This window comes from Gopherus flavomarginatus, chromosome 4 (genome assembly GCF_025201925.1).
Source record: "Gopherus flavomarginatus isolate rGopFla2 chromosome 4, rGopFla2.mat.asm, whole genome shotgun sequence".
Taxonomy (NCBI): domain Eukaryota; kingdom Metazoa; phylum Chordata; order Testudines; family Testudinidae; genus Gopherus; species Gopherus flavomarginatus.
Window position 1 is genome coordinate 4211650 of NC_066620.1, and position 26391 is coordinate 4238040.

At 41.3% G+C, this 26391-nt stretch overlaps 1 protein-coding gene across 3 annotated transcripts in view; it reads right to left on the minus strand.

Annotated features, from left to right (window-relative positions):
- MAP4K3 (mitogen-activated protein kinase kinase kinase kinase 3) overlaps positions 1 to 26391 on the minus strand; it is a 138332-nt gene that overhangs the window by 49761 nt on the left and 62180 nt on the right. For 2 of the 3 annotated variants that reach the window (XR_007774138.1, XM_050951562.1), the window contains exons 15-19: positions 24474 to 24536; positions 12609 to 12667; positions 11235 to 11273; positions 10891 to 10941; positions 4002 to 4044 (exon numbers count right to left, since the gene is read on the minus strand). Coding sequence is in view for 2 of the 3 variants with exons in the window: in XM_050951562.1 (XP_050807519.1) it covers positions 4002 to 4044; positions 10891 to 10941; positions 11235 to 11273; positions 12609 to 12667; positions 24474 to 24536 (255 nt within the window). In the remaining variant the exon portion in view is untranslated. The remainder of the gene's footprint in view (positions 1 to 4001; positions 4045 to 10890; positions 10942 to 11234; positions 11274 to 12608; positions 12668 to 24473; positions 24537 to 26391) is intronic. The other variant, XM_050951563.1, reaches the window with a different exon arrangement.

Genomic DNA, 26391 nt, shown 5'->3' on the forward strand with positions numbered 1-26391 from the left:
AGGCTAGGACAGAAACAGGAACTGGATCAAGAGTAGGCTGGAAGCCTAGGGAGTCTAAGACTGCAAGGCAGCGGCGGGTTAGCGGCGGGTTCCTGGACAAGCAGTGCTGTTGCACAGACTAACTTGCAGCTCTGACAAGGTCATCTATGCCTGGGGGTCATCTGACCGGGTCCCTGCTCAGGGATAGACTGCTGCAGCATTCTTGAGGGCTGAGTCACTGCAGGCTCTGCTTATGGGATGAATCAGTGCAGCTGAGTTGCTGCAACATGCCTGAGCTATAAGACTTTGCAGCAGGCTCTGTTGGAGGAGTGAGTAATGGCACCTATTGAGGCTCTGGGGGATCTAAAGGTCACGCCCCCCCAGCCTAGCAGGAGCCACCACTGGACTCAAGCATCAAGAAATTATGGGGGAAAACAAATGAAAAAACAGTGACAGGACTGAGGGTACAGGGTCAAAAGCAGGGATCCTGAGGGGTGAGGCATGGCAAGTGAGTAAGCTGCCTGTGGGTTTGGCCCACAGCTTATGTCTCACAGATAATCAAATCAAAGGCATTTAAGATAAAGTATAGAACTGAATCATCAGAATGGAGGCTGGATATCGTCGCCACCCTGAGCTGGCCTTTGGGATCTGTGAAACATGGCTACAGATCCCTTTGCTTTTGGGAGGACCCCAAATCAGTACATGACTGCAGAGGGCAGTGTCAAGCAGACACACATTGATGGGACTAAAACTGTCACTAGCTCCCTCCCGGTCATCCAGATCTGAAGCTGAGCTGGTTCTTCTGTGAACTCTGACAGAGACAAGGGCACTTCAATTGCACAGGAGGACTACTGCAGACTAGGCATGAGAAGGGTAATCCATTCATCCCTGTCATAAACAGATAGTTAAGGGTTAATGTCTCTTTTACCTGTAAAGGGTTAACAAGCTCAGTGAACCTGGCTGACACCTGACCAGAGGACCAATCGGGGGACAAGTTACTTTCAAATCTTGGTGGAGGGAAGTCTTTGTTTTGTGCTTTTTGGGTTGTTCTTTGTTCTCTCTTGGGATTAAGAGGAGCCAGACATGCAACCAGTTTTCTCCAATCTTTCTGAAACAGTCTCTCATGTTCTAACTAGTAAGTACTAGATAAAAGGCGAATTAGTCTTTATATTTGTTATCTTGATTTGAAAATGTGTATTTTGCTGGAAGGATATTTTACTTCTGTTTGCTGTAACTTATACTTAGGCTAGGAGGGAGGGAGTCTCTCTGGTCTATGTAAAGCTGATACCCTGTAAACATTTTTCCATCTTGATTTTACAGAGATAATTTTTACTTTTTCTTTCTTTAATTAAAAGCTTTTCTTTTTAAGAACTTGATTGATTTTGTCCTTGTGTCGATCCAAGGGGACTGGGTCTGAACTCACCAGCGATTGGTGGGGGGAAAGGAAAAGGGGGGGAAGGTGAATTTCTCTCTGTTTTAAGATTCAAGGAGTTTGAATCACAGTAATCTCTCAGGGTAACCCAGGGAGGGGAAAGGTAGGGGAATGGTTTATTTCCCTTGTTTTAAGACCCAAGGGGTTTGGGTCTTGGTCTCCCCAGGGAAGGTTTTGGGGGGACAAGGAGTGCACCAGACACTGAAATCTCTGGTTGGTGGCAGCGCTATAAGATCTAAGCTAGGGATTAAGTTTAGAGGGGTACATGCAGGTCCCCACTTTCTGGACGCTAAAGTTCAAAGTGGGAATGAGACCTTGACAATCCCATCTTTTCTGGTAACAGCTTGGCTATCAACTTTATATATAGCTAGCCCAGTCAAGGAGAAGGTACAACGTAACCCAGTCTGTGCCTTTTCGTGTAGTTGCTTCCCTCCTGTATACAGGCAGATCAGAGTAGCAGTGATCTCAGTTCTCCTGTCCTACTAATCCCTTTCCTATTGTCCTTTTTTCCAATGCATTAAGTACAAACAAGTTTTCTTAGGCATCAGGCATGTGTCTCTCCTTGCTCTAGTTCTTCTTTTCTACCACATCTTGTAATTATAACGAACAACAGAATGCCACTTTACATTCCAGTGTGGGTTCTAATAAACACATAATGGACTTACACAGAGGTGTTTTATATTTTCCAAAATGCTACTCAAACATTAATTAACCCTCACCGTGTCAGGTGCTTGGATAACAGTGCTAAGCATGGTACAAACACCTAAACAGATACACACAATTTCCATTTTATAGATCGGAAATAGACAAAGGGAAGCTAAGTATCAGAGGGGTAGCCATGTTAGTCTGGATCTGTAAAAGCAGCGAAGAGTCCTGTGGCACCTTACAGATTAACAGACGTATTGGAGCATAAGCTTTCGTGGGTGAATGCGTCAGACACAAGTGGGTATTCACCCACGAAAGCTTATGCTCCAATATGTCTGTTAGTCTATAAACTGCCACAGGACTCTCTGCTGCTTTTAAAGGGAAGCTGGTTTCTCCCAACATACAGTAAGTCAAGAGTAAGACCCAGGATTAAAAAAGTGAGAAATCTTCAATGCTTGCCTCACATCCCTAGAACTTGCTGGCTTTCATATTGCTCTTCCACAGCAAGCAAAAGACACTGAATCAAGTCAAACTTTTGTTTGTTTGGGTTTTTTTTAAATAAACATTGTTCCCATTTATGGCTTCAGCACTATAAAGCAACTGATTTGTCTGTTCTGCATTTTGGTTATTGCTATTGAGTGTCCTACTCTTGGAACCTTAAGAATCCAAGTTTGTCTACCACTCTTGCTCATTACCTCAGCATGCGCAGCACCAGCTGAAGATGGTGCAGAGATGGAAGTCCTTTTTTGGGTGCTGCCTTTACTGATACATCTTTCTTGCCCTACAGTGCCACGCATAGGACATTTCACAAGAGTTTGTGTCTGCTGTTCTGTGGTCGATTACGAGAAGTGCAAGATTCATGGTTAATGAATATCTATAGCACATGGAGGCAGCCATAATGGCAAGGTTAGGTTGTGCTAGTTGCAAGGCTCTCAAGGTCCCAGTTGTAAAATGGAAAGCTACAGCACTCCCTGCCGAGGAAGGGAGCAATCACAAATGTAACAGCAGATTCATTAGGCTAGAATCCACTGGAGCCAGGAACCCCATGGGCCCACTGAGCTGCAGAACTGGCTGGGCCAGTGGGACAGAGAAACATCAGGCTCCGGGGGCCTGTCACTTCATCCAACCCAAGGAGAGGGCTGATGTGCATGCTACTCTAGAGCCAGAATCTGCAGATTGAGGAAATAAAAATGAGATCCGTCAGAAGAGCATGAAAGGAAAAAGCCTGTAAAGCAGAAAACGGCAGAGGCTGACAGCTCAAGTATAGATTGGGTGCAAGAGACTGGGCAAGACGGCATCTAACAGACTCTTAAAGAGCAAAATTTTGATGCCAAAACACAGGCCTGTCTGAACAGCTAAAAGCAGGCATGGTTAAGCCACCCAGCATTGGTAAATGGACACTCAGAATAAGATATAGGGTTTTTTTTACACCTTTTAATTTACTTTGAATGTACAATGAAATTGTAGATCAACTGTGTTAGTGTGACAGAATTTGCTATCTGATCTGTGCACACAACCATTTAAGTATCCCATCATTGCATCTGAAATTAGTAGTCAAGACTCTTGCTGTGGTGGCCCTGTGGTGGGAATTCCTGTGCCTCCCCAGCCCCAAATCCTTCAAATACCTAATCTAATCCCTCCCTAAATATTAATGGTACAATCATAAGTACCATTTCTGCATTGCTGAATACCACAGATTAAATTATACACATTTCCCCAAATTAGAGATGTACACAAATAATTGAAAGGTCAAATCTCACCTTGATAAATCTGGGGCCAAAAGAAGTTTTGAGTAAAGTTTTCAAAAGTGCTTAAGTCAAATGAGACTCTTAAGTCATTTAGACACTTACAAATTTTTTGGGGGGAAAAAAAACACACACACACACCACAAACCCTTTTTAGCATATTTCTCCTCTTATGTAATACAGTGGAAAAATCTGCTTACCTTTGGTGGTAAAGGAGGTGGCACTTTAGGTTTAATTGTAGCGCTATAAAGAAAATAAGTACAGATCATTTAGAAGTTATCCAAATACAGATCTCTGACATCCTCACAATGCTTTATTCTTGATACGGTCATGTAGGATTTATTTTTATATTTTCAAAACACTATACAAATAATTGAAACATCCTGAGCTTTTTGATCCATACCAGTGTTATTTTTAAATACTTACACTATGTATATTTTCAGTGCTGCTCCCTCCTTTGCCCCAGATACAAGCAGGAGAAACCCAAGTGCCCCCAGAGACCTCCCCTGAAGTCATGAGTGACTATTTTGAAATGCTCAGCTGTTGAGGCTATATGGACTTGTGCAGGAGAAGAGAGGAGAGATTCTTAACAGGGAGATCCAGAGAGGACACAGAGTGAGTCTAGCATGTGTTGAAAGAAAGAGGAGGGATTTAATACTTAAGGGGGGAATACAGGATATTAGTTGGATTTACTTAAAAAGTATTGATGGTTGTGTGGAATGATGATGATTATATAGGATTACGATGGGGTGGTGAGGTGTGCGGCAAGTGACCACACTTGGGGACTCCACATAGCTGTGCTGTGGCTGAGGACAGCGCATGCCTTTAAATGGCAGCTCATCTCATACTGGCCTATTGCCATTGCTGACCCTGTGGCTACTGAATGGCTAGAGCATGTGATGCTCACCTAAACCCTTTTGACACGTTTGATTTTTTTTTTTTAAACTTATACATCTAGACAAATTGGAGAACTGGTCTGAAATCAACAAGATGAAATTCAGTGAAGTGCAAAGTACTACACTTAGAAAGGAAAAATCAAATGCACAACTACAAAATGGGGAATAACTGGCTAGGTGGTAGTTCTGCTAAAAAGCATCTGGGAGTTATTCAATTTGCAATCCACTATATGAGTCAACAATGTGATGTAGTTGCAAAAAAGGCTAATATTCTGGGGTGCATTAACAGGCGCGTCATATTTAAGGCAGGGGAGACAATTATTTTGCTCTATTAGGCACTAGTGAGGCCTCACCTGGAGTACTGTGTCCAGTTTTGGCGGCTACACTTTAGGAAAGAGGTGGACAAATTAGAGAGAGTCCAAGGGAGAGCAACAAAAATGTTAAAAGGTTTAGGAAACCTTTTTGAGGTTGAGGAGGAGTTAAAAAAAACCACCAACCTTAGGCATGTTTAGCTTTGAGAAAAGACGACTGATGGGGGACCTGATAACAGTCTTCAAAGACGTTAACAGCTGTGATACAGAGGACTGTGATCAGTTTTTCTCCATGTCCACTAAAGTAATGAGTTTAATCTGCAGCAAGGGAGAGTTAAGTTAGATATTAAGAAAAACTTTAACTCTCAGGGAAGTTAAGCTCTGGAACAGGCTTCCAAGAGAGATTGTAGAATCCCCATCACTGAAAGTTTTTAAGAACAGGTTAGACAAAACACCTGTCAGGGATGGTCTAGATTTACTTGGTCCTGCCTTACCACAAGAGGCTGGATGTGATGACTTTTCGAGGTCCCTTCCAGCCCTACATTTTTATGATTTTATCATTCTGTGATCTGTTTCATCTATTTTATGTTTTGTATTTTTAACTTTTTTCCAATCTTTACTGTACCATCTGTGCATTTGCAAATAATTATAATGAAAGCAGCAAACATTATTCCTTGGACGGCTCATGGACCTGACCACTGGATTCTTCGTCTCAACCATATGCAAAGCAGCAAATCTGTTCACAGCATACCATTAACCTACTATTCGGGTAATGTGATCAATAATATCTTCATTTTTTCCTTTTCCTTGCAGAATTCTGTGTGGATCTGAGTTCTCATGAAGCAAATATTCAACAGCCTGGTCTTGGAGAAAAATATATCAACATAAAATGAAAAGCTATTTCAATTTTTTTTCCCAGCATTATGTTGTAAAGGATTTACTGTATTTTTGGTCTTGCATTCCTACACTGTTGTACAGCCTGTTCTGTTAAAAAAAATTTCTTATCTTTTGGAAGTATAAAATATTTAGTGTGAATAATTTTGAGAATGCAGCCCTGAAATCTCGAATTCTTGCACAGAATTTTAACTGCTTTTGAATTATGCTGCTCCAAAGAAAGGGTTAAGAAAATATCCAAGAAGTGAGAATTTTTTTGGAATACTTATCTTCACTTGCCTGGTTTCCCTAAGACTTTCCAGAGAAGTTCTATCCCAGCATAAGATCAGGTTGATTTTGGTTTGGGGAAGGGGAGTTGGAAGAGGAGTTCAGAATCCAGTTTATACTAGGAACCTTGTTTCATCTTTAACAATGAAAGTAACTACTTTCTCTCTCATTTACCCTCACTCAAATCCTCTATCATATATTGAAGTTAAAATCTTGAAAATTTTCCTTTACATCCTTCTCTGCATCTCAGGCAGACGTCAAAGGATGCTGTCATTGCTGGGAGACAGCTAATCAACACCTTTTATGTATCAACACTGGTTGCACAGAGGCTACTGGCCTGGATTGTGTCAGTGGAATCAACAGCATGGCTAATGCAAAGTATCAGAACTAAAGGCATAGGGTATGGATCCTGGATATGAGTGCATTCAGAGCTCCTACAGCCTTGAGTAGTCCAGGCAGCATCAGCATTGGGACACAGCTTTGATGTACTTGAGTTGATGCAAAAAACTTCAACACAGCCAATGTGATATGAAGACACTATTCACCAGAGTATCTAGGCACTCAAGATATAAGACCTATGAATCTTTTCTATCTTCAGGATTGTGGATTACATCAACTTGAACATGGCTGGCATAGGCTGACACTTCAGTTGCTTCCAGGAATCAAAGGCAAAGGTGGTTGCATGTCAAGTGAACTCTTCATCAATGACTTGGTCTTGTGGAATTTGTGTGAAATAACAGAAGTGCTGAGCCCTCAATGTGCTCTAGAGAAAGACACCAGGGATTCAGCTGAATGCCTCACCTGTACTGAGGTGGAGCTTTGGACTCATTCCATCAAACTGATATCAGAAGGATTGATGCAGAGCTTTAGTGACCAGATGACAGCCATGAATGTGGAGAAGACATCCAAACTATGGAACACCTAGTGAACCAGTGCCCTTCAAGACCTTTCTCTGGAGGGACAGCCTTGATTCATCCAAGTCACCAAACGCCACAGAGTGCATGACAAACTTGGATGTCAGCCTTTACTGTTCTTTTTCAAGTTGCCTAAAGAACAAGTAGAAGACTGACCCACTGGGACTGGACTGTGGCTCACTCAAGGTTGAAGCCTTCAAGACTTCTCGCCAGACTTAAAAAGTTTCAGAGAAAGCCAATACGGACTTTCTGGTTCTTTCTCTAGGACCTGACTATTTGTGGTGAAGTCTGTGAGCAAATCATGATCCTTTTGGAGGCAGAGAACACACCAGATGGTCTGTCCATAGGGAACATGGTCAGACTGAACTCAAAATCTTTCGAAACTACTGGGCTCTTTCTTACGTATCCTGAAAGAAATAATGAAACAAACCATAGAAAAAACAAAAGTCACATGAAGACATTGATGTGAAAGTTCTGACTGAGCAGGAGCTAGGAGTAAGGATCCCTAGCGTATCAAGCAAAGCAGCCAGTGCAAAGTGCTTCAGGAAAGCAGGAGCCAAGAGATTCAAAGTCCTGAGACTTTAAGTAGGTGGTGTTGACTACAGACAGACTGAGATAAGGAGGAAAAAAAGGTTAAACAAAACTTAAGAGACACAAACTGAGCATTAGAAGAGGCATCAAGCTGAGCTGGCTGCAGCACAGGCAACAGCATTGCGGCTATCCAACATAGCTTCTTCTTCAAGTGCAATCAGAATGGAATTGGTGGAATGGAGTGCTATGCGGACACTTACATTCCACTGCATCAGTGGCCTGAGCTATCCCATTTGAACACACAGCTTTGAGCAAACCAAGTTCCTTTGTCACATGTAGGGGGGCATGGATCCAAGAGTAAGTTCTATTCAATCTTATCTTCGAAGATAATGCAGGGTTGGGGTGATTTTTTTTTTTTAACATTATGATTTAAAAAAACAAAAACCTAGAAAATTCTTCTTAGAGGAAAAAATGATTAAGAACTTTTCTACATGCATCACTCATCTCAAATAGCCTATACACTGCCATTTTGAAAAGATAATCAATAATTAAATAACTGCATGTTTAATGTGATATCACCTGCCTCAAATGTAAGTATCAGTGTCAGCACTTTTGTCTCCATCTCACCTTTGGAACCTTCCCCCCAAATAATTCATAGAAAAACAATCCAAAGGTTAGTGTTGTGTCATATATCAAGCACCCTACCACCTGTCACCACCCATGCCCCAATATTAGTCAATCAGTAAAGCACATCATTTGTAAAAACTTGTCCCTCTTCGCTGATGGCTGGCCTTCCCATTGAATACAGGGGTGCAGGCATTTTTAAAAACTTTCCTTGATAAAATGGTCATATAATAGCAGTAAAACAGCTAAAATGAGAAGATTCATTAAAATATATTTAGTTTCTCTACGAGAATGTTAATAAACTCAGCTAACAGTTCACAGGTTTCTAATATAAAGCAACAGCTCTTTGAAGATCATCCGTTAGCAGGAAAGTAAAATTGAATCCTGTTGTCTCAAAAACAGTCTTCTTTCCTATCTCAGGCAAACAATGTATTTGTTTTAAGCAGGTGGTCTTTCATACATACAGGTTTCACATTTTAATATAATCCCTTTTCAGTTCTCCTCTGCCTCTACCATAGTTAAACTTAGATTTAGAATGGTCATATTATTTGTTCCACTGAAATTTAATATGAATTAAAACTTTCCACTATAATGTTTTTAATGTGGTAAACAATAATACACCAGGGTTTCTGTTGCAACAGATGATTTCATTAGCTCAGTGTAGCCCTTTTGCCAGATTAGAATTTTAGCGAGGTGGCAAAATATACAGATTATACAAAATTATTCAAGATAGTTAAGTCCAAAGCAGACTGCGAAGAGTTACAAAGGGATTTCACAAAACTGGGTGACAAAATGTAAGATGAAATTAAATGTAGATAAATACAAAGTAATTAACAGTAGAAAACATCATCTCAACTATACATACAAAATGATGGGGTCTGAATTAGCTGTTACCACTCAAGAAAGATCTTGGAGCCAGTGTGGATAGTTCTCTGAAAACATCTGCTCAATGTGCAGTGGCAGTCAAAAAAGCTGACAATATTAGGAATCATTAGGAAAGGGATATTAAGACAGAAAATATCATAATGCCACTATATAAATCCCCGGTACTCCCACACCTTGAATATTGTATGCAGTTCTGGTTGCTCCATCTCAAAAGAGATAATTAGAAATTGAAAAGGTACACAGAAGGGCAACAAAAATGACTGGAGGATGGAACAGCTTCCACATGAGGCTAGATTAAAAAGGACAGAATATTCAGCTTGGATAAAGGGACAACTAAGAGGGGATATGACAGAGTTATATAAAATCATGAATACCGAGGAGGAAGTGAATAAGAAAGTATTATTTAACCCCTTCCATAACACAAGAACCGAGGTCACCCAATGAAATTATCAGACAAAAGGAAGTACTACTTCTTCATACAACACAGTGTCAACTTATAGTGCTTGTTGCCAGGGGATGTTGAAAAGGCCAGAACTATAACTTGGTTCAAAAAAAGAAGTACAGTAAAAGCTTTTTTAACTGGCATGCTGGAGGAACGGGGAGTACCAGTAAATTAAAAATGCCAGTTAACTCAGAGGGAGGGGTTTGGAGTGCATAGGAGGGTGTGGGGCAGCAGGGAAACGGGAGGGGTTGCAGGGCACTGGCTCGGGGGGGGGTAGGGGGAGGGAGAGAGGGGTTGGGTCCAGGAGGGGGCTTGGGGCAGGGGCATGGGAAGGAGCTTGGGGTGCTGGATGTGGGGGGCGCTCACCTCCACCGGCACACTGCCTCCATCTGTAGGCGCCGCCCCCTGCAGCCAATGGGAGCTGCAGTTCCCAGCCAATGGGCTGAGCGCCACAGAGTCAGCCCTCGAAGAGCAGGGATGGAAGCAGTGTGCCTTCAGAGCTGCCTGGCCGTGCCTCCGCCAGCAACAGCAGGGAGGGGAGCTGCTTGTGAGGAGCCGTCGGAGGTGAGCGCTCCCCCCCATCCAGCATCCTGAGCCCCTCTCGGGCCCCAACTCCCTGCCCCAAGCCCCCTCCTGGACCCAAACTCCCTCCCAGAGCGCACGCCGTAGCCCCTCCCAGCCTCGCATCAACCGCACTATAAACCAAACTCTCAGTGCAGATCAGAAATGCTGGTTTATAGAGCTTGCCAGTTGGTGACGTGCCGGATAAAAGAGCTTTTACTGTAGATAAGTTCATGGAGGATAGGTCCAACAATTGCTATTAGCCAAGATCGTCAGGGATGCAACCCCATGCTCCAAGCATTCTAAGCCTCTGACTTCCAGAAGCTGGGAATGGATGATGGGCTGGATCACGCAATAACTGCTCTGTTTTGTTCATTCCCTCTGAAGCATCTAGCATTGGCCACAGTCAGAAGAGAGGATACTGGGCTAGGTGGATCATTAGTCTGACCCAATATGGCTGTTCTTATGTTGATTTAATTATAATAAATTAGAGAAAATAATAAAAGATACTGTGAAAGAGCTGTACGAAGAGCTGAACATAAACATGTTATTTCAATATTAATGCAAATAAATCAGCAGAATAAAGCATAACACCAGTGATGTGATCCAAACAGAGATTACTGTGATTTTGCTATTTTAAAAATATATCAGAAGGGGAAAAAAAAATCAAGGTATTCTCACATTCAGAAAACAATTCAAACATGATTAAATTTTCAGCTACCCATGAATCAGAGAGCAGATGCATCAAAATAAAAATGACTTACTGTTTAGCATCATCGTCTGCATCATCATCATCTAAATGTGCCACATGTCCCCTAAGGAAATGAACAAAGTACCATGGCTGAGTTCCCTTCATTAAAATGACTTTAGCTACTATGAAAGAATTCTGGTATGCAACACAGTACCTCAAGGGCACCTTCTATACAGAATGATATTATGCTGCTTTGTATTTTTATTATATTTTTCATTATTCTTTAAAGCACAGATTCAGCCCAGACAAATGAGACCTCTCCCATATCTTCAAATGAGCATTAGCAGATTGTAACAGGTGCAAGAAATCAATGTAAAAAACACTTTGAAACACACAAGAGAAAAATAAAAAAGTTACCGCTGATGCAGTTCTTCTTCAACTGATTTTAGAAGACTCCTTCAAAATTAATAAGAATACAATAAATAACTGAACACAAACTGAAGAAAGCACTTGGAAAATAAGACATGAATAAAAATTCTCAACTTAAAATAAGTTACTCTATTCTAATAAGATACACTGATTCTTTTGCTGAAGAATAATTTTTATTGTTTCAATATAGTTACATGATGCTATTAAACAGTGTTTACACTTATTAGCGTACTCCTAATTACTGTACCTGGCCATCACCTCTGTACTGAAAACTAGGGCTATTTTGGCTTATTTCAATATTCACCTGTTTAAATTGAAACCAAGATACTTAAGATTAAATAGTATGTTATCATGAAAAGTAAAAGTGTCAAAAAGATTAAATTATCATTGTCAGGAGACCACTAATACCAATTTTATTATCTTAAAATTCACATCTTCCACAGTACTATGTTTTTCCTCTCAAAATGCAGATTTCAACAAGCCAATCTATAAAACTAAGCCCATCACGTGCTGGCTGTCCTGCAAACATCTGCATTCATGCATGCGATAAAAGGGCAGCAGGATTTTTACAGAAAGGAGGATTCTTAAAAATATCAATATTATTCCCTACTGAAAAATAAAAAAGATCTATAGAGTGAAGGAAATGGAATGCCTATACTTTCATCTAAATATTTATACAACGTATCGATTATAAAGCTACATGTCAAGAGTTTGACTTGTACAGACAGTGTCATTTTAAATATAAAAGCACCTAAACCACTTCAAGTATCCAAGGCCGGAGAGAATCAGTGACTATTATCTCATTTCATATAGTGCGTGTATCTGGATAACTACATCAAAACTCACAACGTAAAGATTAACCTCTAAGGAACTTAATGACAAAACTGTAATGACTAGAGTTCTCCATAGACGTGTAAATGTTTTAAGTTCTTTTGTCTTTTTTTTTTTTTTTTTTTTTTAAACAAACATGTGTAAGTACATCCCCATAACTGGCCAGATGACTTGGGCAGAAAGGCAATATCTTGCTGTAAGGGAAAGTTTGTCACTAAACAGACTCTGATGTCTGAAACTGAAACTGACATTCTAGAGGTGGTGGTGGTGACAGTCTCAATATCTTGAGAGTACACCTCAATATGCTGAGAACTGTTCTAACTCTCTATATCAGCTGGAGTGATTATTATTGTAGAAGTCAATAGTTTAAAAACTGCATTACTGTAAATAACCAAAGGTTTATCATGTTTTACTGCATAAACATCAAATTACATTTTACTACTACATTACCTGCAGTTTTAAACTTAAACAATGAATTTAAGTCTCAGTTAAATTTTTAAAAAAAGAGGAAAAATGCCCTCTTTTACTCACTTATTTGCACTTAAGAAGCAGCCACTCTGGGGACCATGACCATATTCTAGCTGCAGATCCTATAAATGTAAGAGAAAGAGCTTTAAGATGAAAAGACAAGAGAGTTAAAAACATGTCACATGCTTGCCTCACCCTCTTCACTGTACCCAAGCCACATGACTAATTCTGTCCTACTGCCACTTTTGGCTCTAGACCCTCATTCATAGGTCCCTTAAGCCTGGGTCCCTTCCATGCCCCGACTCTGCCATGCCTCACATCTCCTCAAATTCCTCCATGAAACACACTCCTTTCATAAAGCCATTTAACCACAGTTCCCTCCTCAGGGAAATACTGAGCTAGAGAAGGCTTTCCACTGATCACTTAAAAAACCCCAAACTATGAAAACAACAAACTTGTGGAACTAGCAAATGGTGTGTTAAGCTTCAATTAGTCACAGTGCTTTTTACTGTTCATTTTAATTGTATATATTTATATTGTCAGTTCTTCAGCGCAGAGATCTTGTAATGTCTGTAGTATACAACTGGCACTATCCAAATAAATACTATATAGAGAATGGGGCAAATATTTTGTTTGTTTTAGTTATAAAGGCAAAAAAATATTTTAAGGACAACTACTATACGCTCATTTATTTTATGAGTAGTTCTTTTGTATGAAATACAAAATACTACATTAACCAAACATTAAAGTTGCAAAATCAAGCACTTACAAATTACGAAGTGCTAGGTAACCTTAAGACTAAGCATGAGGTGGCAAAGAACCCCAGGAGACACTACTCTCAAAAATTCTGAGCTCACGTACCAGAAGGCATGCTTATCTCATTAGTGGGAATAGGCAGAGTTCACCGTAAAAAATCACCATACTAGCACGTCCCAAGAGAAGACTATTAAAGCTATGGGATGTTTGTCTCTCCTCAGCCAGGTCAGGATTGGAGAAGTATGTACACAAACTCCTTCCCCTAAACACTTAGGGTTCGCCTATACTGGGAAATGAGTGATGTTTTAAGACGTTAAAATTTTTAGACACCACTTAGCAGCTTTTATAGAACAGAACTCTCTCAAGAGCATCCCATTCCAGAAATATCCAGTCCATCACCAAAGGATATCCTGGTAACACAGTGATGAGACTAGTACAACTAGATTAGACAGGCAACCACCCCACAGTGAAGAGGCACTCCATAGCCTGAGCCTCCCACTCTCCCATATGAAGGACAGCCTGACAAAGAAGAAATGCTTACTCCAGTCCTCAGGCTACTCATCCCAGTCTCCTAGCCCAGCCAGTCCTAATCTTCTCCTCCAGGCTCAATGTCCAAGTCCCAGTGTCCTCGCATCTCCCAGTCTCTCTCTCCACACACCCAGTCTCCCAGTCCAGCCACTCCCAGTTCCCAGCTCATCCGACCCCAGACTTCTAGTACTACTCTCTATCTTCTCAGACTTCTCATCCAGTCTTAGTCTCCCCACCCCTCAATTCCTTGTCCCATTCTCTTTGGCCAACCAGTTCTAATTCTCCCTGACACCCAAGTTCCTTTCCAGATCTGCGCACCCTCCTCATGCCCCCAATCTAGTTCCTCATCCAACTTTGTTTGTCCTCCCAGTGACAGTCATAGTTTCTCTCCCCAATCCTACAGTCCCAAGCTATACTTTTCTCTCTCCCAGTCCCCCTTTTGTCACTTTTGCATTCAAACCAGACAGCTTCCTCTCCCAGGCTTCCTGGGCCCAAGAGGGGGGTCACTGAGAGGACAGGAGGGACTCCAAGGCCTGTTCTATACTACAAAGTTATGCTGACATAAGCTGCCTTGCATCAACCTAATGACTACCTGTTCTGTTCATTCCCTCTGGGGCACCTGGCATTGGTCACTGTCGGAAGACAGGATACTGTGCTAGATGGACCTTTGGTCTGATCCAGTATGGCCATTCCTATGTTCTTAACCTAGTTGTGCATGTGTCTACATTTAAATTTGTCTCCCACTGTAAGTGTCCTGTTACACCAACATAGTAATACCTCCTCCCCAAGCGGCCTTAGCCAAGGTTAATGTACGGAGGTCAATACAGCGTGCATGTAGACACTGTTACCTATGTCAACCCTAACAATTCTCCAGCAGCTGTCCCAAAATGTGCCACATTGACCACTTTGGTTACCACTGTGAATTCCACTGCCAAGAGATCACATAAACCAGGAGCCCTCCCTCCCTTTTCAAGCCCTGTAAATTTTGGAATTCCTTTTCCTGATTGCTCAGTTTGGCAAGAATACCAAGCAGCTCTCCACTGTTGAGTGCAACTGTCCAGCTGAGTATGCTGGCCACGCACTCCAGATGTGCTCCGACAAGAGACATTGATTCTCTTGGACCTGTAAGGAGACAAGGCTGTGCAAGCATTGCTATGGACCAACCACAGAAACTTGAACACCTACGAGCAGGCTGCTGAAGGGATTCAAGAGAAGAGGTACTACAGAGCCCAGTAACGGTGCTGCATGAAAGCCAAGGAGCTGTACTAGGCACACCAGAAAGGCAAAAATCGATTGGTACTAAGCCATAGACTGCTGCTTTTAAGATGAGCTGCCTGCCATACTCAGCAGAGACCCTACCAGCACCCTGCACAATACCAAAGATTCCTCCGAAGAGTCCAAGTCACAGGCCTCTGCCAAGAACAGTGAGGGAGAGGAGGAGGATGGGGGACTGGTGATTGGGGGATCCAGCTGTGCAGAGAGCCAAGACCTCTTTTTGATTCCACCACAGTCCAACCAGTCGAGCACAGGTGAGCCCAATTCAGGGAAAGAAATCTCAGTTAAATGTGTACATAAATTTTCCATTACAGGGATGTCCCCTCCCCACAAGACCATGACTTTTCCTTAATTTACTCGTTCTAGAAGAGGCAGTTATACAACCAAGAGAGGCAGAGATGCACACAGCAGCCAGCTATAACCATTTTGATTCTGGTAACACTGAGGTCCAATCCTGTGAGTAAACTATGCCCCTTCAGATCGACAAAAAGCACATTCAACTGTTATTCTGCACTTGGTGAGCTGGTAGTTGAATCATTCCTCGGAGCTGCTGAAATGGCCAGTGTATGGCTTCATAAGCCAGGGGAGCAATGGGTAGCTTATCACTATTGTCATTTCAACATTCCCAAAGCTAATCTGCCAGTCTGGAAAGAAAGTCCCTGCTTGTAGCTTTCTGAAAAGTCCTGTGTTCTTCAAGATGTGAGCATCATGAACCTTCCCTGACTAGCCCACGTTGATGTGGGTGAAGTATCCCCAGCGATCACCAACAATTGCACCACCATAGAAAGACAGCTTTTTCTCTCGAAGCACTCTGTGGCGAGATGGCTTGGTGCCAAGATAGGGATGTGTGCACTGTCTATTGCTCCATCGCAGTTCATGAACCCCACTGCTGCAAATCCACCCACTATGTCCTGTACATTGCCGAGAGTCACAGTCCTCTGTAGCGGATGATTAATGGCCCTGCAAATTTACATGCAGTGGATTTCCTGACTACACACTGATTTCCGACTGAGTGGTAACAATCTGGCATTGTACGTTTCCACAGTGCGATTGCCACTCACTTCTCCACTGTAAGAGCAGCTCTCATTTTGGTGTCCCTGCACTGGAGGGCCATAGTACTTGTACGATACAGCCTACTTGGACTTTCAGAAAGCCTTTGACAAGGTCCAGCACCAAAGGCTTTTAAGCAAAATAAGGAGTCATAGGATCAGAGGGAAGGCACTCTCATAGAACAGTAACTGCTTAAAAGGAAACAAAGGACAGGAATAAACAGTTTTCACAGTGAAGAGAGGTAAACAGAAGAGTCCTCCGAGGAGTTAACTAGGACCACTGCCATTCAACATACTCATATATGATCTGGAAAAAGGGGTAAACAGTGAGGTGGCAAAGTTTGCAGATGATACAAAGCTACCCAAGATAGTTAAGTCCAAAGCTGACTGAAGAGTTACAAAGGTATCTCACAAAACAGGGGGACCGGGCAATAAAATGGCAGATGAAATTCAGTTCTAATAAATGCAAAACTAATTACACATTGGAAAACAATCTCAACTATACATACAAAATAATAGGGTCTAAATTAGATATCACTCAAGAAAGATCTTGGAGTTATCATGGATAGTTCTCTGACAACATCGCTTATTGTGCAGCAGCAGTCAAAAAAGCTAACAGAATGTTACGAATCATTAGGCAAGGGATAGATAAGACAGAAAATATCAAAATGTCACTATGTAAATCCATGGTAAGTCCACACCTTGAATACTGTGCACAGTTCTAGTCACCTCATCTCAACAAAGATATATTAGACTAGGGAAAAGGACAGAGAAGGGGAACAAAAATTATCAGCTTTCATATGAAGAGAGATTAAAAAGACTGGGATTGTTCACTTTAGGAAAAAGAAGTGACTAAAGGGGGATATGATAGAGGTCTATAGAATCATGAATTGTGTGAAGAAAGTGTTACTCACCCCTTCATGTAACACAGAAAGCAGGGGTCACCCGATGAAATTAATAGGGAGGTAGAGTTAAAATTAACATAAGGAAGTACTTCTTTGGTATGCTTGTTATGAGCTCACAGCTATCATCAACTGTGAACCACAGAAAAAACCCTTGCTGGGATATGCAGGACTGTTCACCAACCAGAGCCCTTGTTGGAGGTGGGCTGATCTCTGGTAAGCTTATCAGCATGCATGTAGCTTCTTTTACTGTTTTAATGTTTTCTCTGTAACGCTTTCACCTTAAGAATAAATGTACCTGCTTAGAAAGAGCTATGTAGTAACTTATTACTGTGGCAATTACACTGTTTATAGCCTTCGGATTGCAAGCAAAAGCAAAGCAGGCTTGCTCGGGCAGTCAGGGTTTGCTGGGGGATTCACAGTGTAGGCAAGAAACTGTGCAGCCTGGAAATACCCTGGTCAGGATGGAGAGAAACACATGTCTCCATCCAAGAGAGATGATGGCTGGGGAGCCAGAAGCCTGAGAGTGGGTGCACTTGCTGGACCACAAGAGTTAAATACAGGTGGCAGTTGCTCTGAATTGTGACACCTTCCTTTTTGGCACTACACAGCTATCTAGAGTGAGAGAAATTTCCCACCTTAAGTGAAAAGCATTTTGAATATAAATTCCAAAAGTGTAATACACAAATTCTTATAAAAATGGAAAGTGAAGATCCTATGCTGGACAGAGCTAAAGTGTCTGTCTACTTTAATTTACACATTCTATAGTACATGACAGTGTACATTCTGCAGGAGTGACAGAAAATTTAATAAGAGAAAATAAGCAAACCTCTACAAAATGTAAAAGATTCTTTATCTGTCACTGATGGTTATATGCCCTGCAATTATTTTTTTTTATGAAAGATGACATCTGTCAGTGTTACTTACACTTATATATTTTAAAGGACAAACCTTTGTTTTTATCCAGTTTACTACCATGCTGTCTGCTAGTATTACTAGACTATGTTTTCAAATGAGCATTTATGTTCTTCACTTCCTGTTCTAAACTGCTGTATTGTGTTCCTGTTTGCTTTTCAAACATTACTGTATTTCACCCAAATGTACTTCATTGCTGGGTAAAGTAATTCCTTATGTACACTAAAATCAATCAGTGGGGAGTAAGAGAGTTTGTAAAGACTGAGATTTGGATAAAAACTGTATCCTCATCTCCTTCCAAATGCTTTGAGTTTGAAAGTTTTAATATGCAGCACATGAACATAAAACACAAATAAATCTGACTGAGCCCTATGTTTTCAAAATAATATTGCAAGATATACAATCATCATCAATGGGATATGGAAATAATATTAAAATATCTTAATACGATCCACAAAATGTCCCAAATTATACTCTATTCTAAGAGGTCAGTTAACAGTGAACTGGTCTTGAATTGCTGGTACAGTTTATAACTAGAGTTCTACTTGGGAAAAAACCCACTACTTTGCACAATATAAGGGTGTGGACAACAACGTACAAAATCTCAGTGTAATGGATAATATTAAAGAAAAGTCATGCAGGAGAACGAATCATACATTCCAGGGGAAAATCTTTTTATTCTAAATTAGGGCTCTGGGAGAGAGTTTGGGTGCAGGAGGGGAGTTGGGGTGCCAGATCAGAGAGCTGCTCACTGTGGGCAGCTCCCTGCAAGCAGTGACCCATCTCAGCTGCTCCTAAGTGGAGGCATAGCAGGCAGCTCTGTGTGCTGCCTCTGATTGCAGCCGCTGCCCCCGCAGCTCCTATTGGCCACGGTTTCCAGCCAATGGGAACTGCATTGCTAGCACTGAGGGCAGGAGCAGCGTGTGGAGCCGCCTGTCACACCTCCACCTAAGAGCAGTTTGTGGGGAGCTGCCGGAGGTGAGAAGCCCCTGGATCCAGCACCCCAAGCCCCCTCCCACACCAACTCCCTCCCAGAGCACACGCTCCACGCCACCTCCTGCACCCCAACCCTCCGCTGGCCCCATACCAACGGCACTATAGACCGGAATTTCAATAAAGATCGGAAATGCCGGTTTACAGAGCTTTTCGGTTCATGAAGTACTGGATAAAACAGCTTTTATTGTATGTCATGCAGTATCTCATCGTGCATGAACTATAATTGTAGCTTTGCTCTTCTGCTAGTTTTATACTCTTAATTTGGAACAAATTTATTGTGTAGGCTTGAGCTGTACATGAAATTCACTTTCCCATTTACTTTTCATAGTTTTTTAACAAGTGTATTTGAATATGCACAGTGAACCAATAATTCATAATTGGATATTGCAGTTGCTATTCCTGAAACTGTAATTAAGTGGTCAGTAATAAAATTTGGAAGTATAACACTTTGATATTAAATACTATTGACTGCTGATAAGGTAACTCCTGATCAGTTGACAATACAAATGTACCTTAGTTGTTCAAAGACAGTCAATCATAAGATCGTGTACATCTTCCACTAATATGGTATCACCATTTTTCCCAGTCTCCTAGTGAAAGGAATGACTAATGATTCTTAGCATTTCATTCTCCCATAAAGGAGAATGCTTACTGAATAACACTTAAGTCATACACCAAATTCCATTGTCCTTATTTTATTAAAAACGTGTTCAACTTTTTAAATAATGCTAGTAGTTTTTCAAAAAGAGAATTAAGTCTTTCAGGATTTTAGTAAACATCCAAATAAAACAAACAGTCTCAACTAATCAGCATGCAGGAATTTTGTAAATTATTGTTGCATATCCGCAGTTTTCCCTCCCACCTTGTTCAGTGATTTCTTGCACTCTGTCTGTGGTTGTCTGAAGGGCATAATCACTATTCTTATTTAGCACCCATACAAAGAAGAGAAATAGATCCATTCTGATTAGCTATTGAAATCCCTCTGCAGTGACTGGCTACTGGATTCAGTATTTTAAATGGTCTGCCAGAAACAGAATTGGCTGTCTCAGAAATCTAACTCTTTGGCCGAGAAAGAAAAATGCCTTGGACTCAAGTCCCCCATCCTACTTAGTTCCATTGGATCTTAAGAATAATGTTCATATTTTTGTTTTCCACTGAGGACAATCTCAAGAATCTCCCCTCCCAATTCACTTTTGAAATGTAATGTAAACAAAAATTGTGGTTATTCTAGGGAGAAGAGTCTTGTTGATTCATAATGAAAGAAAAAGAGTGGGGGAATTTAAACTGTACATTGGTCTCTCTATATGACATAAGGGCTGGGATATTCAAATTGCTAGCCTGCGGAGTGAAAGAGTGGGGCTTGCAGAGCCCGGAGTGGGGTGCTTGTGTTGCCAGCAGGCAGCAACCTGTAGTTTTGGGCAAGTTTCCCCCAGGGAGCACAGACAAGGCTCCCTCGCGCTGTAAGGAGGCAGTAGTGATTCACCCTGTACCCCTTGGTAAACCCAAAAGAGTCTTAACGGTACAGTGACCAACATAAGAATACTAACTTCCAAAGAGAAACAATCAAACTATATATCAGAAAACCCCTAATAATTAGGAAGGGTACTAGCTTAGTTAGGCAGCGCATTCTCCAGGATCCAGTGACCAAAAGCTGCACTCCTAGAGGACTCTGCATTCCCTTACAGCGTTAATGAAGGCACAGAGAGAAGCCCAGGGTGAAGATTTCCTGATATGATGGACAGTCCCTTCTATGCCCACAATATAACTACTAACCAAGCAGTGAGTGCGATTATTCCTGTATGGGGAGCCCTTTGGAAATGAATACAGGATCCCTTAAGAGCTGCAATGACTTATGGGGAAATATGGAATTTGAAACCAGTTCCAAAAAAGTAGGATGGACCACATACAAAACAAAGGATCTTGGCATTATGAAAAAAAGTTGTTCGATTTGGGCAATATTTTACAGCTCTAATATCATCTAGGGAATACTAATTCACTTCCTTGGACAGGATGTGTTCAGATGGAAGGGAAGGAAATTTCCTAAGTAATGATGTGGGAACAGTTCTAAGAACTGCTTATCTGTGAAAAACAGGAGGAAGAGTTCTTTACACAAGAGATCTCCCTACTCATTAATTCTTTGAGCAAAGGTGGTAGCAATGAGGAACATCGGTTTAACAGAAAGATAATGGAAGGCAGCTTTTGCCAGAGGCGTGAAAGGAGATTTGTTGAGAGCATTCAGAATGAAATTCAGGTTCCGTTCTGCTAACGGGCTCTGACTGGCGGTTGACAGCATTTAGCACACTGGAAAAAAAGTCAAGTGATGTGAGAATGCAGAATGAGGTTGTCATTATTTAGTCAGGATCTGAGAGTTGGTATATGACATTCTGATACAGACCTTTAACAAAAACTCCAAAAGGAAGGAGAGGTGTGCTTCAAGGGGAGGGACACTTCTAGTGCAGCACCCACTAAAGAAACTGCTAATTGCTCCAATATGCCTGATTTGTAGAGTGCTCCTTGGATGTAAGCAAAACATCAACCAGATGAGAAGAGAAGCCAAAGGTTTGGAGAATTATTTTGTTAACATCCAGGCCTGAAGTTTCTAAAATGACTAGTGATTTTGGGTGCCCAATTGAAACACATACAAGGGACCTGATTTTCGAAATGTGCTACGTACGCTTGCTTTCTGACAATCATGTGTCTTGATGGGCACCCAGAACTGAAACACCAAAAAATCACTAATCATTTTTTAAAAGGTAGATCTCAAGCTGTTACATACACGCTGTGTGGGTCCAGGGGCAGAATTGTATCTGATCAGAACTGATGGAGAAGGTTCCTTGTTTGAGGGAGTTGCCATGGTTCTGATATATAGACAGGCTGAATACAAACTAGGGAAACAAGGCCTCATGGGACAGTGACAGGGCTTGAGGATGACTGTAGCCTTTTGGCAACTACATATGCATTTCTTTGGCAGAAAAGGCATGTGTTTAGGGGTTGACCAGTTTAAGAAAGAGCATCCACCCTCTCAATGGGAAGATCCTTGTGCCTAGATCAAGGCAGAACCAAAATTTGTTTAGATGTGAAGCAAACATGTCTCTATGTGGAAGGCATTACAATAGCACCATCTTGTTAGTTTGGCATTTGCCATGAATGATGGTGGATCTGCTAGTCAGTCTTTTGAGGCACTGAAATTTCCCTAGATATAGCTGAGAAGTCAACCACTGAACCTTTTCTATCTCCCAGAGAATCCAGATGCCACTGTCAGAGACAGGTTTCATTTTTCCCTTGTCCATTTTTACCGGTGATTACAGTTCAAATGTCAAACTTCTTAAATATAATCTGTGTAGTGATTGGAGGCAGAGGCTGCTGAATGGCTAGATCCAGTGCCCAGAGTGCCACAGAGTCTGATGGTGATCTAAAATTCCAACTTGGACTACAGTCGCTGTCATTATCTATATGACCCATAAAGCTTCTCCAACCTTTGACATTTGTTTTGGTTATGATCCTGAAGATTCATGGGTTTGCCAAAGGCAGGAGCGGCTCTAGGCATTTTGCCGGCCCAAGAACAGCAGGCAGGCTACCTTCGGCGGCTTGCCTGCGGGAGGTCCCTGGTCGCAGGAATTTGTCGGCAGCCTGTGGGAGGTCCGCCGAAGCAACGGGACGAGCGGACCCTCCACAGGCATGCTGCCAAAGGCAACCTGCCTGCTGCTCTTGCGGCGACCGGCAGAGTGCCCCCCACGGCTTGCCGCCCCAAGCATGCGCTTGGCATGCTGGTGCTTGGAGCCGCCCCTGGCCAAAGGCTTGTCCCTCATCAGGTATATGTTCCACAGTGGAACAATTTCCGGACTCAAGTGAAATGGGAAGTCAAAGCCTCCTGATGAGAGGACTACTCAATCCCACTTCATGAAGGCTTGAAGAAACCATATACTGTCCAGTGAACAGTGTCTGCAGCTGAGACTAACAGATCTAGAGGAGGGAGAGCACGATTAGCAGGGTCTCGTATAGAAGACAAGAGAAAAACTTCCTTTAGTTTCTGGGCTTTCCAGAACAACCACCTTGGTTGGCGAGAAAACAAACAACCAAATCTCAAAAGTAAATGGGATCCTGTGACTGAGTCAGAGCACTTCTCTCTGGTTCATAATGAGCCTGTGGAATTGCGGAATAGAGAGTGCCTGATGCAGATGAAGTGGAGATGTCTGGAAAGTGTTCACAGCCTAGAAAACTCCCTCCTATTTAAAACTAACATTATTTCCTTCTTTCTTCATTGTAGCAATCACTATTGTCCTAAATTTAAAACCATGGGGCAGAGGAGATGCCAAATGGGGGGTCTGGTCAGGACACATGCTGCAAGTGCATCTTAGATGGCATCTTAGGCCAGTTTACACTCAGTGGTCTAGAGGGCAACACATGGAGCAACTACTGTAATGGGCTTATGCCAATCTATGAGGGGCTGCAGGCGTCCCTTTGGGAATGACCATGGAAAGATTTCCTGGAGCCACATTCACGAGGACAGCAGGAACCATCTGCATGCAGCAGAGACGAAAGTGGCAGGAAAAAAGTGAGAAAATGAAGAGAGTCGGCAGCTGAAAGAAAAGCAGAGCTGAAGTGCAGGACAATGCTGCTGGAGGAAGAGAAACTGGAGCTGTAGTCCCAAGGAAGTTGCTAAAGGACATTTGTGTATGTTAAGGAGGAAAATCTACACAGGACTGCCTCCAAAACTGGAGTCAGTACAGCTTAAGCTATCACATATATTGGCAGATACAGTTTCTGAGAAGCTGATGTAAAAAGCCATCATTTTGTTCCATATTTATTATTTTCAATGGGCTTCCACATGAAATTCTCAGTTTACAAATCAAAACAAGACTTGGGTTTAGTTGGTAGCACAGCATGTTCCACCTAGTACAGAGTCTGAAGAAATGAAACAGTGCTCTCACTACTTTACACATGACTAGCAACCATCACCAACAACAGATACACGAGTCTCTGGCCATTTGAAGACCCAGGAGCAGAACAGAGTAAAAGTTGCTGGCTTGATTTTCACACTGCATTGCTAAAGCAGAGAAGGGCTGGAAAAGAGAACAGGTACCAAGACAATCATATTTCTGATCTAGATCTTAGAATGTTCGTGGTTTCGTCAGTATGCATGGTAATGTTTGTATTCATTCTATGCTGTAATTACATTTTGGATATTAAAACATTAAAAACATACACATTTTTTAATCTTTCAAATGGATGTTTAAAGGAACTGCCAAACAAAATATGCTATGAAATATCTCCTAGACACAGTGAAAAAAGTTTAAGACATTACAGTTAATGCATAATACTGACCTACTTTATATATATTTTCCCTCCGTTCCTTAGAAATATTCATACAACTTAACCCTTAGACTGAAAAACTGTTCTACAGAGGCAAAAGCAAGTACAGCAATTGAACAAAACTTTAGCATTGAAAAACAAAAATAAAGACATAAAACCAAGGTTGACAAAGAAAATCAGAAGGTGAAATATACCAGGTTAGATCTTGCAGTGTAGTATATTTCTTCTGAACTGTCCAAAAAATCGTTACTGTTGGGCTGTTCATTAGACAGAGACCAAGAAACTCAGGTTATTTACTTTGAGACTGCAAGCCAGATATACATAAAGGGAAATTGTCTTGCCAACACAATTTTGTTAATGCAAATGCAAATTTAAACCATATTAAACAGCTTCTGACAAAGCTTACATTTCATATTACATCATAATTAATTTAGTATAAAGTTTAAACATTACTTAAAAGCAAAAAAGCAAAAAGAACCAAAGAACTACCTTAATAAATTGGAATTAGCAATTATCAATTTATTCCCCTCCCTCAATCCCCCCCATTCCAGGATTTTTTGTCACCTGTTAGAATACTGGAGATTATTGCAAACTTCTACTCTCAATCTCTCTACCTATAAGACCTTCCATCAAAATGTCTTAGAATGAACATGACTTCTTTTGCATCCACTTAGTAGTCAGACTTCAATTGACCAGAATGATCTAAATATAATGATACAATACTCCTTTCCTCAATCTCTGAGACTGACACCACCTCCACAATCCTCTCATCCTCTAACAAGGAACCGTTCTCTAGCTTCCAAGAATCAACCTGGCTTTTCCACTTTGCAGTATATTAATGAATCAGTCATTAAAGCCATTCATATTTAATTTAATAAAAGCAGCTACCTGTAAAATATTGGAACTGCTTAAGTGTAAATGTTTTTTTCCAGATTACCGTTACATTTCTATGTAGTTCAAAGTAACCTCATAAATATCAAAATAACCGTTTTGTTTCACTAGTATGCATTTTTTCTTCATCTACGGTCAGACTGAACATGAGCTCAAATAATTTGGTAGGGTATTATAGGAAAGCTGCTGCCATGCCCTCAGGAATCAGGTGTTGAAAAATCTTTTAAAGGAAGAATATCTGAAGATGTCCTATATAAAGAAATTCCTTTATTTTTAGAGTGAAGTACAGTCCTTCATGCTTCCCATTCCTAGGCAGGCAATTAAGCACTCCCTTTCCCTCCTCAGAAATATCCAAACAAACAGTTCTATCTCTTCCTCATGGGGAGGGAGATAAACACAGGGGTTTAGGCAGTGATTGTCTGTCTTTTTAACAGAGTCAAAACAAAGAGTTCTGGTTCTCCCTTCTGGCAAGGGAACCTTTTGTGCTGATTTTCCCTATCAGCAGGATTAATCCTTTCTTGCAGCCAGAGAGACAACTAAGATTCCAAAAGGCAATACTCCTGTGTGTTTCAACTCAATGTGGAGTGAACTTCAACTCCTCCCTTCCAAGAACATCTGCCAAAAAAACCCGCTCCTGATGGCTGTGACTTAAGCCCCAGAAGAAAGTTTTCCCCTCAAAAACACACTGCTGTCCTGTAAAGCTGTTCAGCTGGGTGACGGAGACATACAACCAGTCACAGGAATTTTAAAATCAAAATGTACAATCTAAAAAGGGCTGCTTTTTCAATTTTAAGCTATATCTTCTTCATTAAAACCTATTTTGCAATTGTCATGTCACATTTTCAAGAACTTCTCTAAAAACAAAAAGAACACCACAAAAATGAGAAAATATTTAAAGGCATGTAGAACTAAAGATTGTGCTAATCACAATAGTTTCCACAATGTATACTACAGTGAGGCAGACTGCAGAGAAGGGGAGTAAGAGTACTGACATTGTAAGGTGATTTTGGTAAGACTAGCTCTTAACATACATTTTTCTTGCCAGTTTCAGAATTGCAGATCCTTTGTTTTTCCCATATGTTTAATTATATATAATGCTCTAATCAGCATAGCAATAAGTAATGTGATTATACAGTTACGTAAATGGGTATATAATTTCTCTGAAGTTGTTGCAGAAATTCTCGTTTGTATTAAATAAGCTACTCCTCTCTGTCCTGTTGG